The 18,590-nt window shown below is 48.7% G+C and overlaps 1 protein-coding gene and 1 long non-coding RNA gene across 4 annotated transcripts in view; one reads left to right on the forward strand and one right to left on the reverse strand.

Moving 5' to 3' along the window:
• HIF3A (hypoxia inducible factor 3 subunit alpha) overlaps window positions 1-14,302 on the forward strand; it is a 28,498-nt gene extending 14,196 nt beyond the window's left edge. For both annotated transcript variants that reach the window (XM_068529111.1, XM_068529110.1), the window contains 7 exons: window positions 2,279-2,397; window positions 3,375-3,565; window positions 4,892-4,996; window positions 8,892-9,163; window positions 10,281-10,398; window positions 11,782-11,863; window positions 14,205-14,302. In XM_068529111.1, the coding sequence (XP_068385212.1) occupies window positions 2,279-2,397; window positions 3,375-3,565; window positions 4,892-4,996; window positions 8,892-9,163; window positions 10,281-10,398; window positions 11,782-11,863; window positions 14,205-14,302 (985 nt within the window). The remainder of the gene's footprint in view (window positions 1-2,278; window positions 2,398-3,374; window positions 3,566-4,891; window positions 4,997-8,891; window positions 9,164-10,280; window positions 10,399-11,781; window positions 11,864-14,204) is intronic.
• LOC137753774 (uncharacterized) lies at window positions 5,555-17,831 on the reverse strand. Of its 2 annotated transcripts, none has more exons than XR_011071576.1 (3): window positions 16,489-17,831; window positions 8,328-8,546; window positions 5,555-5,875 (listed from the first exon to the last, which is right to left on the reverse strand). It is a non-coding gene; the product is annotated as an uncharacterized lncRNA (long non-coding RNA). The 2 variants fall into 2 exon arrangements; XR_011071575.1 differs by having other exon boundaries at window positions 11,633-17,831.
• Between the last annotated feature and the right edge of the window lie 759 nt (window positions 17,832-18,590).

The following is an 18,590-nucleotide window of genomic DNA, read 5'->3' on the forward strand; positions in this document are numbered from 1 at the left end:
TGTGTTTAACCAGGCCTTCTTCCTTGATTGCCCTTTTCAAAATTGCATATCTCCTTCTCCGCCTTTTTTTCCCCTAATACTTACTGTCCTATAAAAGGGTGACATGGGAATTCCCTGGTGGTCCAGTGGTTAGGACTCCAGTGGTTAGGACTCCGCACTTTCACTGCTGAGGGCCTGGGTTTGATCCCAGATCAGGAAAGTAAAATCCCTCAAGCCAGCCCCACAGAAAAAAAAAAAAAAAAAAAGTGTGACATGAGCCACATATGTTATTTTGAATTTTCTAATAGCCATTAAAAAAGTAAAAAGGGGGAAAGTGGGGGGTGAGGGGTGGGGGATGGGATGAATTGGGAGATTGGGATTGACATCTATACACTAATATGTATAAAATAGATAACTAATAAGAACCTGCTGTATAGCACAGGGAACTCTACGTCACTTCGCTGTGCAGTAGAAACTAACACAACATTGTAAAACAACTATACCCGCCCCCCCAAAAAAAGTAAAAAGAAACAGGTGAAATTAGTTTCAATAATACTTTATTAAATACAATAATATATCACATCAATAATACATTGTTAAATCAGTAATACATTATTAATTAATGTAATTAATAATACACTATTCAGTATATTATACATTGTAATATAGGTATATGTGCGTGTATTCTAATACATCCAAAAATGTCATTTCAACATGTAATCAATATTAAAAATTATTAATGAGATATTTTAGATTCTTTTTCATACTCAATTTTTTCAGTCTGGGGTGTATTTTATACTGACAGTACATCTCAATTCCAACCAGCCATGTTTCAAGTGCTTCATTAGTGGAAATATATATTTTGTAACTAGATAGATACATTTACCAACAAATAATATCTTTTATTGAAGGTCTGTCTTTTCCCAATAGCATTTAAGCCCCATGAGAGCAGGAAGTTTTGTCTGTCTTGTGCGCTGCTGAATCTCCAGCGCCTAGAACAGTGTCTGGCACACAGTAGTTGCTCAATAAACAATAATGGCAAATACTTACATAGAGCTCACCCCGTGCCAGGCACGGTTCTATGCATTTGACATACACTAACTCATTTAGGCCTCACAACAACCTGGGGAGGAGGTACTATTATTATTTCCTCTTTACAGAAGAGGAAAATGAGGCCCAGAGAGGTTCAGCCATATGCTCAAGGTCACACAGCTCATAAGTGGCAGAGCTGGAATTTGAACCCAGGCTGCTGGCTGCAGAGCCCTTGCTCTTAACCACTAAGTATTACTGGTTGTGTAGGAAATGTCTGTGGAATGAATGAACGCGTGCATTTCATATGGCATGTATGCATATATGCGAGCCCAAGTGTATAGAGCATGTGTGCATATCTGATGTATATACTTGGGCGTATATGGGAGTTCCTGTTTGTGCCTGTAAGTGCCGAGGGTGCATACACGTGTGACTGTGCGACCTTATGTTTTTCAAGAGGGGTGGGGTGGCTTTGGATCCAGCCTAAATTGGAATGTTTCCAGCTCAGAAGGGGTGGGTGAGGATGGGGAAGGGTCTCAGCTTCTCAAAGAGCTGGTAGAAGGACCACCCACATTCTGACCTGGATATTGTTCTGCAAATGAGATGCAAATGAAGGTCTGGTCCTCCACCCCAGACCCATTCTCCAGAAGCCAATTTGCAGAGAGAACATTTGAGTTGCTTCTGCAGCTACAGACTGCGGAGGGAGGGGGCGGCAGGAAGGCGCGAGGGACATAAGGATGTATTTATAAATTCGTTCCCTTGAATGTGACAAATGCCTATGAATAGAACCTTCATAAATAAAATCTCTTATTCATAAAAATATATCCCCATAAATTCTTCATATTTGGCAACATAAGAATATAGTAAGTACATATTCCTCATCAATACATTTATAAGAATGTATTTATAAGTAAATATCTATAAAGAGAATATTTAGTTCTCATGCCTTTCACTCTCCCTGCTCTCTGCCCCTCATGGCCCCTCAGTCTCTCCTCTCTCTCTCTCTCCCCAGGCTGTGCTAAATGCCAACTCTTTTTTTCTGCCTTTCCTTCCACAGAGGGAGCTTGGGAAGACACACTTCATTTTCTTTTCAATGCTATTATAATAAAAAGCATTCAACAAAATTTAAATCTTTAAAACAAGTCAATGTGGCAAAGTATTTTCTGCACAATGCCCACCAGCCCCCGGATGAGACTGCCCTCCTCTAACGGGACATCATATGTGGGGGCTGCTCCCTGACTCCCACTCCCCTTTCTGCCCTGTACCCCAGCCGGGTGGAAGAGACCGAAGTGGTGCTGTCCCTGGAGCAAACGGAGCGACACTCTCGCAGACACGTTCAGCGGGACACCCCCTCTCAGAAGGATGCCCCTAGTCCTGGTGACAGCCTTGGTATGGGGCAGGGCTGGGGCTGGGAGGGGTTGTGTCCCCAGGATGCTTGGAAGAAAGCCCAAGTGCCTTAATGCCACTTGCTTGGCCCTGTGTGACCTGCTTCCCTCCCCTTCTTACTCTCTGAGCCACACCAGCTTCCTTAGTGCTCTGGGAACAAACCAAACTCTTTCATGCCTCAGGGCCTTTGCACATGTAGTTTCCTCCGCCCAGAACGCCCTTCTCTCTTCCCCCCTCCCTCTTCTCCTCTGTCCCCAGGATGATTGCTTCAGTCTTGTTGCTCTCTGCTCTGAATCCTGCTGTGGCTTCCAATCACCCCCACTTTCCATTTGTTCCGTGCTCCCACTTCACTGTTCTTTGGCTTCCGGTAATCTTGACCCTTCCACGTCTGGCTCCTTGCTACCTCTTCCTTCTCCTCTGCTTAACACCCCACCCCCTCCAATCCTGGATGGATGAGTTTCCCTCCCTGTTTGTTCTTCAGGGCCTCGCCGTCTCCAAACTGGTGCTGGCAACCCGTGCTCCTGGGTGTGGTAATGAGGTCCCCCGTATCCTTTCCTTTTCTGGCTTCGAACTGGCTCGGGGCCACATCTTGACCTCCAGGGACCTTAGAATCTCCTTGAGGATCATGGGCCAGTCTTTTCTCCTAACATGACAGCCCCCCAGGCTGAATGTTACTCTGTGCCACCGGAGAACCGGGTCAGTCACGTGCCATGGTCCAGCCATGTCAATTTTAAATATTAGAACATTTCCCCACCATTGGGCAACTGCTACAGTCTCCAGCCTACTGTGTGCCCTCACCCCATGTCAGCCCCTCCAGGGCAACTGAAGGGACAGCAGGAGTTCTCCAGGACTCAGCAGCACTGTGAACGGGGTCTACGCTGATGACCTAGTCAGCTATGCTCCCGGGGGTTGACAGAGGGCTCTGCCTCTCAGCCCTGGGTGACCATCCTGTGTCCTCCCCATCTTGATGTGTCCAGCAGACACCTCTGGTCCCCGGATCCTAGCCTTCCTGCACCCCCCTGCCCTGAGTGAGGCCGCCCTGGCCGCTGACCCCCGTCGTTTCTGTAGCCCTGACCTCCGTCGCCTCCTGGCACCGATCCTGGATGGGACTTCAGTAGCCGCTACCCCCAGCGCACCCCCAGCCCCACGACGCCCCCGAAGTCCTCTTCCGGTAAGCAGTCCCCTCCACTTCAGCCCTCAGGATCTAGGCTGTTTTGGCCTTTGGCTTGAACCTTGCTATTCTCTGGGCCTCAGTTTCTCCATCTATGTAGTGGAAAGGCTGGGATGAGATGAGTCTGGGGTTCCTTCAAGACCTAGACTCCAGATTCTTCAGCTGTTATCTGGACCAAAACCTAGGATGTTTGGGACTGGCATGGGTGACCCCCTCATTGCTTGTGACCAAGCATCCAGGTTTTCTGAAGTTTGAATTCAGAGAGTCCAGAATGTCTAATGTCTTAAACTGCACAAACCTGGATTCAAATCCTGACTCTGCCATTTATAGCTGTGTTACCCTGGACACGTGGGGCCTCGGTTTCTTAACCTGCAAAATTCAGATAACAGCAAGTAGCCACCTCATTGGTTATTGTGAGGGTTCAACGAAATCATTCATGAGAAGCACTTAGTAAAGGCTTCAAGAGACCATAACGGTTACTGTTTTTACTTAAGGGTCCAGATAGCCTGACCTTTGACTCAGGGGTCCATATTATCTGGTCTTGACTTTCCTTATTCCCACCTTTGTGACCCCCCCCCAAAATATCTTCTCTCCACCGGAGAAATAGACTGTGACATTTGACCTCACCCTTTACCCTTGGGAAGCTGGACTGGGCATTGTTTTCCTCCAGACTCCAAGACATTTAACCCCAGAGGGCCAGAATATCTTGGCCTCAGGCTTTGGTCTTTCGAACCTTTGATGTTTGCTCTGTCAATCTACACCCAGAGGGACTTCCCTGGTAGCGCAGTGGTTAAGAATCCACCTGCCAATGCAGGGGACACTGGTTCAAGCCCTGGTCCAGGAAGATCCCACATGCCACAGAGCAGCTAAGCCTGTGTGCCACAACTACTGAGCCTGTGCTCTAGAGCCCCTGCACCACAACTACTGAGCCCGCGTGCCGCAACTACTGAAGCCCCTGCGCCTAGAGCCCGTGCTCCACAACAAGAGAAGCCACCACAATGAGAAGCCCGCGCACCGCAATGAAGTGTAGCCCCCGCTCGCCGCAACTAGAGAAAGCCCGCATGCAGCAACGAAGACCCAACATAGCCAAAAATAAATAAAATAAGATAAATAAATTTATATATAAAAAAAATTTATGCCCAGGCACTCAGACTTTTGAACACCCAGGTGCAGAAACTCACATTTGCTATTTGACCCCTTTGGTGTCCCAGCTGTCTGACATTTGACCCTCACTTCTACTCCTGAGCTCAAATGTTTAAACTGCCTTACTGCTTAACATCTCCCAGGCTCAAGATTTCCTTAAGTCTCTATTCTCTCTCCCCACAGGCTGATCTCCCTGATGAACTACTTGTGGATGTGGAGAATGCACACAAACTCTTTGCCTCTGGGAAAGACCTTGAGGCAGTGGAGACAGATCTAGATATAGCTCAGGTAAGGGCTGGCATGGAAGGAACAGTCTTTACCTCTGGGTTCTGGGTGACATATCTAAGTTTTAGAGAAGGATGGTGGAATGGTTAAGGGGATGAGTGGATGGATGGATAGATGGGTCATTGAATTCACTAGGTGGATGATGGTAGAGAGATGGATGGATAATGCTTAGGTATTTGGATGGATGGATGGATGGATGATGTATGTTTGGATGGGTAGCTGGATAGATAGACCGTTGTATGGATGATAGATGGATAATGTTTGGATGATTGATGGTCTGGAGAGATAAATGACAGTGGCATGGATGCATTAGCTATATATCACTGTGTAACAAATTACCCCAAAACTCAGTACCTTCAAACAAACATTTATGGGACTTCCCTGGCAGTCCAGTAGTTGAGACTTCGCCTTCCAATGCAGGGGGTGCAGGTTCAATCCCTGGTCAGGGAGCTAAGATCCCACATGCCTCAGGGCCAAAAAACCAAAACATAAAACAGATGCAATATTGCTACATATTCAATAAAGACTTTAAAAATGGTCCACATCAAAAAAAAAAAAAACTTAAAAAAGAAACCCAAACATTTATTGTGTCACACAATTTCTGAGAATCAGGAATCTGGGAGCAGCTTAGCTGGATGGTTTTTTCTGAGTCTCTCATGAGGTTGAAGTCAAGCTCTCAGGCAGGGCCATAGTCATCTGGGGCTAGAGGATTCAATTCCAAACTCACACACATGGTTGTTGGCAGGCCTCAGTCCCGCACTGGCTTTGGCTGGAGGCCTCAGTTCCTCACCATGCAGGCCTGCATAGAGGCTGCCTAAGCATTCTCACAACATGGCAGCTGGCTTCCCCCAAGGCAAGTAATCCAAGAGACAGAGAGTGAACCTAAGACAGAAGATGCAGTCTTTTATAACCTAATCTCAGAAGTGACATACCATCACTTTTGCTGTATTGTATTGGTCCTACAGACCAACCCTGGTACAATGTGGAAGGCAGCCACAAACAAGTGGGAACACCAAAAGGCAAGGACCATTGGGATTTATGTCTCTCCTTCACACAAAACTCACTCACCCCCTCCCAAGTCCCCCAAAGTCTCTTCCCACTACACCATCAACTTTAAGTCCAGAATCTCGTCACCTCAATCAGGTCTAGGTGTGGCAAAGCACCTCAAATACAGTTCCTCTCAATCTGTTGGTCTGTGAACTAAAGAGACAAGTTGTCTGCCACCCACATACCCAACATCCGGTGATGGAACAGGCAGAGAATAACTGTCAAAAACACTCCTATTCAAAAAAAAGGGGGAAAGGAGAGCACACAGGTATCACTGGTCCACAGCAGTTTTGAAATCCAGTTGGGCAAATATCAAAAGTTCCTTGGTCAGAACCCATTCTGACTCAAAAACATCCCAGGAGTTTTTCTCCATGGTTCTTAGCTCCACCCTCTGGGCTCTTGGCAATTCACTCTGAGTCATCCTTCCTTTTTCATAAAAAGGTAACATGTATTTGCAGCTGAGTGGTTTTCATAACCTGCTTCCTGCTTTTAGAACTTTGATGGCCCAAAGGTCTCTTTTCATTTTGTACCATCTTTGTCGCTTTCAGGCCAAGCTGGCAATGCTTCTGTGCATATAAGTCTCTTAAAAAAACAAAAAACAAAAAACTTTGTATGTCTTAAATGAATCTCTTTGGAGTTCACTCCATTAGACAAAAGCCATACCCACAAATCTCTGAGATAAACCCTTCCCTACCTCGGGCTTCTGTTGAGATGGCTGAGTGACAGTGCCCTGAGGTTTAATAGAAGCCCTATTGTTTGATTGAGAAGACCTATGAGGCACATCCTTAAACCCTAGAGTACCTTTTGTCTGACTGAGGATATTCTAGGCACCACCTTTTGTCTTTCTGAGGTCTTAACAAGGAATTTTATAAACGCACCCTGGGCTTAATCTTTAGACCATGCTTTCCCGAGAGTGCCCTTCTTTGCTCAGAAACTATTTCTTAATTTTAGCATCACTTGCCATCTGGGGAATTCCCAGAGTCAGCCAAACCCAAGGGGAGGGGCACAGTCCTCCAGACTGTCAAGTCTGCCCAAGACTTCTGACGTCAGCCACAAGTTTGGGGGTCCCCAGGGCTACCCTCACTTCAGAGCAGCTGCCTACAAATTCAGAGATTCTCATGGGCTCCCTCAGGTTTTATAATTTACTAGAACTAGTCATAAAACTAAGGAAAGCACTGTATTTATGATTACAGTCTTATTATAGCAAAAGAATATTATAGCCAAAGGAAGAAATTCATAGGGTGGAATCTGGGACTGGGAAAGTCCCAAGTTCAAAGCTTTCATGTCCCCAGGGATGGTATTACCCTCCTGGCATTGATGTGTGGAAACATGTCTATGGAATACTGCCAGTCCTAGAAGCTCACCCCAGCTTTGGTCTCCAGAGTTTTTATTGAGGTTTCATTGTGTAGGCATGATCAACTGAGTTATTGCCAATGTAGTTGAATTCCACCTCCATCTCCACTTTCCCCAGCACACTCACACATTTTCCTTGGAGGTCAGGCTGATTTCACGTGGCCCAAAGCCCCAGACCTCAAATCCCATGGTTGGCCTTTCTGGCATGGATAGTCCCCGTCCTGAGTTGTCTTGTCAGAATAAACTATCAGGTGTGGTCCAAGGGGTCCATCACGAGTAGCCAAGACACACCCACCTATCACTTGGGAAATTCCAAGGGTTTAGATGTCACCTCCCAGGAGCCAGGACAAAGGCCGAACCTCTTTTTGGGTAAAATTCTTCAGTACACAGGGAGGTTGAGAATTTTCAAGCCCTTCAAGCCCCAGCTCCTTCCTGTTTAACATTTCTTCCTTTATCTTTTCTCTCCCTTTGCCTTTTACTCCAAGTAAGCAAGAAGAAATCAGGCAGCCCCTTCAACACTTTGGCTGGAAATCTCCTTAGCTGGATCACCCAGCTTACTAGTTACATTTTCTACTTTCCACGAAAGTGCAGGTGACAGTGTTGCTAAACTTTCAGCCACTTCCCAGCAAAAACCTTTCCGCCAGCTTCGGTTAACGTGTTCCTCACTTGCCTTCAAGCCCTCCGTGGCAGGCTCCTCATGGTTCAAATTTTGACCAATGCCTTGTTCAAGGCAATCTAGGCCTCCTCTAACAGGCCCTTCAAAGTCCTTCCAGCCCTTGCTCACTGCCCAGTGCAAAAGCCACTCTCCCATTTTAGGTTTTTGTTACAGCCACACCCCAAACTCCTTATCAAAATCTTATTTGCTATCTATTTCTGGATAACAAATTACTGTAAAACTTCGAAGGTTAATACAAGCGTGTATTACTTCATATACCTTCTGAGGGTCAGGGGTTTGGGAGCCACTTAGCTGGGTGGCTTTTGCTCAGGGTCTCTCATGAGGTTGCAGTCAAGATGTCACGCAGGGTTGCAGTCATCTGAAGGCTTGACTGGGACTAGAAGATCCACTTCCGAGATCCCTCTCTTGGCTGTTGGCAAGAGGTCTGTTTCTTGCCTTGTGGGCCTCTCCAGAGGGCTCCCCTCAAGAGCCAGTGACCTGAGAAAGAGAGAGCACAGCAACAACGGAAGCCACAGTATCGTTACAACCTAATGTTGGAAGTCACACACCATCATCTCCTCAATAACCTATTGTTACCAGGTCAGCCCTAGTCACCATAGTAGGGGACTAAACTAGGGTGTGAAAACCAAGAGGTGAGGATCCTTGGGGGCCATCTTGGCAACTGGCTACCACAGAGTCCTTCTACCCATTTTACAGATGAGGAAACTGAGGCTCAGACTCTTGACCTCAGGCACACAACTCAGAAGTGGTGGAGCTGGGACTCTAGCCCGGGCCCACCCAAGGCCAAGGCTCATGCTCTTAACTCCCTCCTGCCCTCCGCAGGACGTCGATGCTCTGGACTTGGAGATGCTGGCCCCCTACATCTCCATGGATGATGACTTCCAGCTCAACTCCAGTGAGCAGCTACCCAGGGCCTACCACAGACCTCCAGGGGCTGTTCCCCGGCCCCGTGCACGGAGCTTCCACGGCATGTCGCCCCCAACCCCTGAGCCCTCCCTGCTGCCCCGCTGGGGGAGTGACCCCCGGCTGAGCTGTTCCAGCCCCTCCAGAGGGGACCCCTCAGCATCCTCCCCCATGGCTGGGGCTCGGAAGAGGTGAGCCACAGTAGAGGTGGGATGTAAAGAAGCGTAGAGGGAATTCCCTGGCGGTCCAGTGGTTAGGACTCCGTGCTTTGACTGCTGAGGGTGTGGGTTCAATCCCTGGTCGGGGCACTAAGATCCTGTGAGCAGTGGCGTGGCAAAAAAAAAAAAAAAAAGTGTAGAGAAGGTCCCTGAACCCATCTCTCTCCTGCCTCCTACTTCAGCCTCATCCCTTATTATTCCTTCTACTCTGACGTCTGCTCCAGCCAGGCCCTCAGTGTCCCCAGCACATGTCATGTTTGTTTCAAACTTTATGTCTTTGCCTAGGCTGTGCCTTCCTTCTGGAGTGCCCTCCACTGTTCTCATTGTTTATCCAAATCCCACCAGTCAACCACGGCCCTCTCCTTTAGAATATATTTCTATCTGGCCTAGTAACAATTTTTGTCATAGTGAAGAGGACATCGCCACGGTGTCAGAGAAACTGCCTAGAACTAAGTTCCCTAACACCTTTGAATATCTGTTGAAAGCCATGGACCCTTCCCCAGAAGATTTACACACACATATAGACACATGATTTCGCATATAATTTCAGAGGATGCATGTCCCCCTTCCAAAGATGTTACACTACTAATACTCAAGTTTTTGCTCTCCAAATTGTAGGCATGTGCCCATTTAGTCTCCAGGGTGGTCTCGTTACTATCCTTATAAGACTTTCATGGATACATCTCATTATTTTCCAAGGCTTTCAGTATGGAGCTGGATATACAGTGGGTGCCTAATAAAGATTTGTGAAGTGAGAGAGGGAGGAAATTAGTGAATATAGTAGTTGGATGGATGGATGGATGGATGGATGGGGGAGTGGGTGGCTGAGTGGATGGATAGATAGGTGGACGAATGGAAGGATAGACGGATGGTGGTTGTATAGGTGGGTGGGTTGCTGGGTGATGGATCACTGGGTAGATGAATGGGAAGATGGATTTGCAGATGGATGAATGGATGGATTCGTGGCTGTATGAGTAAAGGAATAAATAGGTGCTTGGGGGAGTGAATGAACGCTCATCACCTGCTCACACTGGTGCCCACACCTGCCCAGGTTTGCTGGGTTCTGAGATTCTTGCCTGTCTTCCTCCAGGGCCCTGGCCCAGAGCTCAGAGGACGAGGCAGAGGGGGTGGAGCTGCTGGGAGTGAGACCCCCCAAACGGTCCCCCAGCCCAGAACCCGGAAACTTCCTGCTGCCTCCCCTCAGCCTGGTATGTGTGGGGATTCGTGGGATTCTCTGGCCCTCAGAACCCAGCAGGCTTAAACCTAGTTTTTATAGATGGAAAAACAAGAGAGGCAGGGCCTGGCTGAAGGTCAAATGGACGGTCAGCCATCCAGCTAGGGCTAGGACCTTGATCTGCTGGTTCAGGCAACAGGTATCGAAGGGCTTTGCAAATAGACGTAAGTTGGTGGTAAGTGCTAAGAAGAAAAAATAAGCAGGGTAAGGGGAGAAATGACAAGGGTGAATATCTCTGGGAATCTTCTCTGCTCCCATGGAACACTCCCTCCCAAACCTAGCACAGGTCTTGGCCTTGGATTATTAGTGTAGCTTTAAGAGTACAGACACTAGAGTCAGACTGACTTGGGTTCGAGTCCCAGGTCCGTCACTCAGTAACTGTGAGACCTTGGGTTGGTGACGTCACCACTCTCAGCCTCAGTCTCCTCATCTGGGAAGTAGCAGATAGTTACATTTCATAGGACTGGCCTGAGACGTAATGAAATCAGGCCCTTAGCTGCTCCTTAGTGGGCTATTGATAAATGGGCGTATAAAAGCCAACCAAACAAGAGAGCACCTCGGGCTCCTCACTCTGAACAGGGCTGTTTGAACATGAGAGTATGGTTGTTAATATCAACAGCTCTTATTTATTGAGTGCCTACCACGTGCCAGACGCTGACTGCACAAAGTGCCTTGCATGATTATTCAATCCCTACAGCCACTCTTGAAATATTATCATTATTATTATTATTCACATTTACACACAAGAGGTTAAGCAACTGTATCAGTCAGAGACTGGACAGGAAACAGAGAACATGTTCAATGGGGTGTTGAGGAGAATTTAGTAACAGGACTGTTGGCAAAGGTGTAGGCATCACCCTGGGGCTAGCAACACCATCCCTAGCCTGAAGGCACAGGGCAGGGGGCTGCTCACTGGATCCTGGAGAGAGTAGGGTCCACCTTGTAAGAGCTGAAACCTTCCATGGAGGGACACAGCCAACCCAAGATGACCCAGCAGGGAAGCAGCTAGAAGATCAAATACCCCTTGTCTTCCTCCTCCCACCTGCTGGTATCTCCCATCATGTGAACCTCAAAGGAACACACAGAGCAAGGTTGCATGTTGATGGAGTCAACATGTGACACGCACAGGTCAGCCCGCTGGGGCACCGAAGAAGGGGAGAACAAGGCTCTGGAGGGACCCACGGAGGACGTCTGCGACAGTGACTCACCCAAATTCACAGCCAATAAGCGGCCACTGAACACCACAGTGCCCGTAACCACTGTCCCATCCTGCCTCCTTGGATATGGTGGTGATGATGATGATGGTGATGATGGTGATGATTATGATGATGATGGCGGCTTTGTCTGTGTCCCCTAGAGTTTCCTTCTGACAGGAGGACCAGCCCCAGGGAGCCAGCAGGATCCCAGCACCCACCTCCTAGAACTGAATGAGCCCCTGGGTGAGTAGCAACCTGGGTAGACAGAGAGGCTCTGGGTCCCCATCTCCTGTGGGAGGTGCCTTAGATGGCTGAGAGAGGGTGGGGTGATTCTGAGGCTGGTGGGGGGCTGTCCGTGCCTGGACATGACCTTAGTGGAAACAGGCAGCCCCTCCCTCTTCTCAGGGACACCGTGGGAGGAAAGAGAGGCCCTGAGGGAGGCAGGGGCTGGCCAAAGCTGTCCCTTGAGGTGGAAGCCGAGCCCGGGCCCGAGTCTAGGTCTCCCCAAGCCTGTGTCTGATTGTCCCTTGGTCACTCCCAGCTGTGTGGCTTTGGGAGATAGTTTCTGCTTCTGGAGTCTCGGTTTCCCCCTTCTTGTCAGTGGGGCGCCTATTTTCTGTAAGGAAAAACCCCAGTGAACTTTTTGGCCCACCCAATATAAGAGTTCATACTTTAAGGAGATGTTTTGAGGACTTGTGGAGATGCCACCCAGGAAGAGCTTAGCACGAGACCTGCTTCACAATAAACGCTCAAGAAGTGTCGCCCTTGAGGTGATGCTGGTCCCAGAATACCGCCCCCCGCCCCGCAACCCTGCAGAGTATGAGACAAGCTGCTTTGTCTCTGCTGCTGTCATCACCTTCCAGCACAACTATGAACAGCCATAGCTCCACCTGAAACCTGCAGGCATTGGCCATGAGGGAGCTTTCCAAAGCACGAATCTGACCCTGGCCTCCCTCTGCTCAGAGCTCTTCTATGCCTCCCTAGCGCCCTTCAGAGAAAGATCAAGCCCCTCATCTTGGACTCCAGTCTCTGCGGGGTCTGACTGTTGCCTCGTCTCACACTGCACTCCGCTTCACATCCTCCGTTTCAGCCACAGTCACTAGCCTTTAATTCATTCTTTCCTTCATGTGTGTAGCAAATATTCACTAAACACACAGTAAGTGCCAGGCACTGTCCTAAGAGCTGAAGACAAAACTGGGAACAAAACACACGGATACCCCTGCCCTCACAGAGCTGACATGCTAGTGAGGGAGACAGTCCAGAACAAAGAAACAAATGCAATAACGAGTACACGTGATGAAAAATAGTGCTACTTGGGAAAATAATGTGTGCAGAGGAAAAAGGAGTTCTGCGGTGGGGGGATTTCCATTTTAAACAGTATGATTAGGGGTGGTCTCATGGAGAAGGTGCCATTTGAACAAAGACCTGAAGGAGGTGAGGGAGTGAGTTGTGACAATTTCTGGGGGAAGAGCATCCCAGGCAGAGGGAACAGCGAATGCAAAGGTCCTGAGGTGGGAGTGTATCTGTCTTCTATGGGGAAAAATCGGGCCAGTGTGGCTAAAGCACAGAGAAGAGAGGAGAGAAGCAGATTCCACAGGGCCACTGTGGGGCATTGTGAGGACTTTGAAGTCATCTTGCTTGAGGAGGCTGCCTCAGGGCCTTTGCATATGCTGATCCCTCTGCCTGGAATGCTTTTCCCTCCATTCTTTGTCTAATTACCACATCCTTTAGATCTCAGATCAAATATGACTCCCTCCACAGAGCCGTCCCTCATTTCCCAAGCTATGGTTTGAAACACTCATCACAATCCACATTCACACAGGAGTTTGTAACATTATTTGATTACTGTCTGTCTACTCCTCACAGGGCAGGGGCCTGGCCTGTCTTGGTCATTGTGCTTCACCGTGTGTGCAAGGCTGGGCAGTGGCTGGGCACAGAGCAGGGCCTCAGTACATATTTGTAAATGAAGAGCTAACATTTATCTAGAGCTCATTCCGTGCCAAGCTTTGTGCTAAATCTGTTATGTACATGATCCAACTGACGCCCCTCACTGGAATGTCAGCCCCACGAGGGCAGGAAGTTTCATTTGCCCTGTTCACTACTGTGTCCCCAGTGCCTGGCACCCAGTAGGTGCTCAACAAATATTTTTTGAATGAGTGAATTCTCATGAATGAAGTAGGTCTAAGTATCCCTGTTTCCCAGATGACCACAGCTCACTGGGCGCTGTTCAAAGCACTTTACGTGGATTCACTCATTTACTCCTCACTGACAGCCCTGTGGGTGGCAGGGGAGGTATTGTTGTTAGCCCATTTTACAGGTGAGGTTACTGAGGCACAGAGAGGTAAAGTCACCTGTCCCAGTTCATACAGCAAGTAAATAGCAGAGCCTGGATTCAAACTCAGGTGGCATCTGGCTCCAGGCTTCTTAACATCTGGACACCCGAGATTCAGAGAGCAGCACTTGCCCAAGATTTCATTCCTATTTGAATCCGGGCACGCCTGCCTCACCAGCCATGCTTTTAACTGTCTGAAGACGGGTTGGGGTGATAACTCCCCACTGGTTTACCTTCCATCTTCCCCCACAGGCCTGGGCCCCTCCCTGCTCTCTCTCTACCCGGACGAGGACACCACCCAGCCCAGGAGCCACTTTCAGCCAGCGGCAGGCTTGGCCCAGGCCAACTGAGCCAGGTCCTCTTCCCATCTCCCTTCTACCCCCCCGGCCAAGAAAGGACGTCAATCATACTCCAAGCCGGCAGCCAATGCACAGGATGGAGGTGCCGGGAGAGGGGTTCCCTCTCTCCTCTCGGTGACCCCTGCCCGCCTCAGGCCTACCTCAGTCCCCACCCCTCTGCCCCACCCCCACTGTCTGGGGGTGCTCCGGGGTGGTCTCAGCTCAGTGACCTCTGGGAGGGGGTCCCTGGCCCTCTCCTGCTTCTCTCAGGACTTCCCTTGGGGTTCTCAGTACCGGTTACCTCATCCTTTTCTCCAATTCTCTTGGCTTTATTTTCGGTAATTAGGGGTGGGGGAGTTTGGGGCTCAGATCTGCATTTCTGGGCTTGGGGGAGTATTGATAACCATAAGCACCTTGCTTTCTATCCATCTTTCTTTCATTCTTAATTTTATTTTTGTTGCTTTCATGATAACGTTTTTCATCGCTACAAACTGCCTGGGGTCCATAAGAATGTGGGACTCTGATCTCCCCACCAACTCAGGTGTCAATGGGGACGGGAGGCCTCTGGGCCAGTCCTCACCCCCGGCGACTCCTGATTGCTCAATCCCGACTCCTGATTGCTTAGCCTCCCAACCGGCCACCCAGCTCTGCCCACCCCTCCGCTCTGGACTTCTGCTCGCTCCTGCCTGACCTGGACCCCGACTCCATAGGTGGTCTTCCTATCCCAGGTGTAGCTTCCAGACCATACCACCTCCAACCCTTTCTGGTTCTAGACCACACAGCTTTCGACCTACTCTGGTTCTAGACTGTGCCACTCCCGGCCTTCTCTGGTTCTAGGCTGCAAAACCCCCAACGTGGTCTGGTTTAGACCTTGCATCCTCCAAACCGCTGTGATTCCAGATCTCACCGTCTTCAGCTTTTTCTCGTTCTGGACCTCACAATCTCCAACTCTATCTTTCTACTTCACGCTCTCCAAAGTTGTCTGGTTCTAGGCCTCACAACCTCCAACTCCCTCAGGCCTAGGACCACCAGAATCCTCTGGCTCTAGAACTCACTCTCTGCCTTCCTCTGGTTCTAGAGCTCTCCCCACAGATCTCCCTTGTTCTCAATGGCGCACACTCCCACTCCTGCTGTTTCCAGCTCTTACAACCAGATTTCTTCTGATGTTGGAACCCCACATCCCCAAGCTTGGAATTGGTTCTAGTCTTCCTGATCTGTAATGCATTTTGTTCCAAATCTAGACTTCGTAATGTCTCAATCATTTTGATTCATGATGCCCAGCTCATCCCTTTTCAACTCTACACTTGAGACTTGCTTCTCCCATCAAAAAGAAGTAAAATGGGTTTCATGTCTTGACCTTATAACCAGTACTTTCAGAACCAGACACAATGTTCCAGTTCTCTTTTGCTCTCGACCTCATCATCGCTACCACTGACTGGTCCTGGACTATACAACCTTTACACTTTGCAATTTCCGGGACCCTCTGATTCCAGATCTGATGATCTCCCTTTCTTCTGGTTCTAGTAATGGGCTTCAAATGTCTTCTGATTCCAGACCTCGTCCTATAAACTTCCTTGGTTCTAGACCTCACAATCTCCAATTCCCCCTTATTCCACATCTTATGACTCCAAACTACCGTGCATCTAGAACTCAGCCTTCAAACATCTTCTGATTACAGACTTTGCCTTATAAATTTTTCTGGTTCTAGACCTTACAGCTTTAAATTCCTGATTCTAGACCTTACAACTCCCAAATCCCTCTGGTGCTAGAACTTGGTCTTCAGACTTTTTCAAATTCTAGTCCTTACTCTGTATCTCTGGTTCTATACCTCACAGCGTCCAAGTACCTCTGATTTCAGATCCAAATTCTTCTGGCTCTAGAACTCAGCCTCCAAAGGCTTCTGATTTTAGAATCTGGACCTTGCCTTGTAGATTCCTCTAGGTCTGAATCTTAAGACCTCTGACTCCCTCACTCCAGACCCCGCCCTCCTAACTCTATTCTGGGCTTCCCGCCCAACTCAACTTGCTCTAATTACTACTCTCTGCCTTAAGTCTTCCCAGTCCAGATCCCTACCCTCCAGGTCCTTGAGCTAATGGACTTCATGCTCAAGCCTCTCCATTCTCAGTCTCATATCCCTAAAAGTTCTCTGTCCTAGAACCCCCTCCCTCCCCACCTCAGCCCTCCAGATATGTACTTACTTTTACTTAACCCCAGGTATCTGGGGAACCTGGGGCTCCCTCACAATCCAGGTGACTTCCCCAGCCGCACAGGCACACGCACAGCCCTATCTGCATATCATGGGGTGGGGAGAGAGGCCAGGACTCCTCAGTACTCCACCACCACCTATGTGTCCCCGTCCCCTTCCCCCAACCTTCTTTCGACGATGGTGCTATTCTTGGTCTCCCACAGGAAAAGGCCTCCCTCTCTCAACCCAATTCACCCCCTTTATGGAAGGCACTTCTCACTGTTTTGTAAAGGGATGGCCTGTCCAGATCGGTGCTATGAGGGGAAGGGTCTGACCCCTCCCTCCCTCAGGGGGTGACCTAGGCCCTCTATGGAGGGAACTGTGTGGGCTGGGGGAGGGGAGGGGACTGGACCAGCCATGCTGGCTCTGAAACCCACTGATCTCTAAACCCCCATAAAGATCTCACCTTGGTAGGCACCAGAGCTCTGTGTGTTGACTCATCTGTGGGGTCGCTTCATGGGGTGTGGGTGCACCGGATGACTGGGTGTCCACGTCACTTTGTGATACAGGTCTATGTAACGTTGTGTGTCTGGTGATGTTTTCGTTCTGTGTGGGTCATTGTGACATAATTCTGTGAACCTGTGTATGGGGAGGGTTGTAATTCCTCCTACATGTGTTCGTGTCTGGGTGAAATGATTCAGCCTTATGTGTGTTTCTCATTACTTTGGATTTCTGTGTTCCTGAGTGTAGGAGGCATTGCGATTTTTCTTTTTTTTTTTGGTACCTGTGTGTTGTCTGTGTGGTGGTGTGATTCTGGATGCACGTATGGGGCTGTTTGACAGTATAATTCTGTGTACTGATGTCTGTCTGTGTGACATGATTCTCTGTACTTGAGTGTGTGTGTGTGCGCACGCGCACGTGCAAAAGAGAGATTTTGTGTCTACAGATTCATGTGTGGATGGGTGTGCTGTTCTGTCATGTCACCCTCATAACCCCTCTCCTATGTTCCACAAAGTAATCTTTTCAGAGGAAGAAAACCACTTTTAGGAACTCCCTGGTGGTCCAGTGGTTAGGACTTGGCACTTTCACTGCCATTGCCCGGGTCCAATCCCTGCTTGGGGTGAACTAGGATCCCGCAAGCCACACGGTGTGGCAAAAAATAAATAAATAAATAAAAATTTAAAAAAAGAAAAGAAAGCCACTCTTAAGCCTTCGCACTTGCTGTTCCTTCTGCCTTAAATGCCTTTTTCTCTTCTCCCCTCTCTTCACCTGATTATCTCCTACTCATACGTTAGATCTTGGTTCAGACATCCCCTCCTCCAAGAAGTCTTCCCTGCCTACCTCAGCTGGGTGAGGTCCTCCCACAACCTCCTGAGAGCTGCCCGCCCCCCCGCCCCCACCCCATCAGCTCTAGGTACTCTGTCCCACTTTGAGTACTTATAACGGAGTGGATATAAAAAGTACTTACACTGTGTCAGGTCCTCTGTCACTTTACTTACGTGATCTTATCAAACTCTCCTCTCATCCTATACAATAGACAGTTATTATCCCCATTTTGCAGAGAATGAAACTGAAGTTCAAAGAGGACGATCACTTGCCCGAGGTCACACAGCAGGGAAGGGCTGTGCTGGACTGGAATCCAGGATTCAAATCCATTATGGCATTCTTCCCATACACACCAAAAAAAAAAAAAAAAATCTCAAAAATCTAACCCACAGCGTAGGCTCTGGAGCATACAGGAACAGTAGAGTAGGAATTAAGAGCACAGGAATTAGGTGGGACAGGTTCAAGTTCTGGCTCTGCCACTATCTTATTGTATGACCTTGGGCAAATACGTTGACCTCTGCAAATCTCAGTGTCCTTATCTGAAAAATGGAGATGATACTCGTATTTACCTTCTCGGGTGATTGTTGGATGTGGTAGGGTCAGATTGCCAGGACAAGAAGTTTTGGGGGTGGGATAGCTCGTGCTATCCCCAGGAGGGGAGCCAGAGCGGAGCCTTAAAGGATTTAGTGCTACAGTTCGGTATTGAGTAGCGGCTGTGGGTTTAGGAAGGATAGTCTGGAACGGTGTACAGTGAATGAAGATTGGGGATAGGAGTGGCATCTGGAGATG

The sequence above is a fragment of the Eschrichtius robustus genome, chromosome 19 (assembly GCF_028021215.1).
Source record: "Eschrichtius robustus isolate mEscRob2 chromosome 19, mEscRob2.pri, whole genome shotgun sequence".
NCBI classification, from domain to species: domain Eukaryota; kingdom Metazoa; phylum Chordata; class Mammalia; order Artiodactyla; family Eschrichtiidae; genus Eschrichtius; species Eschrichtius robustus.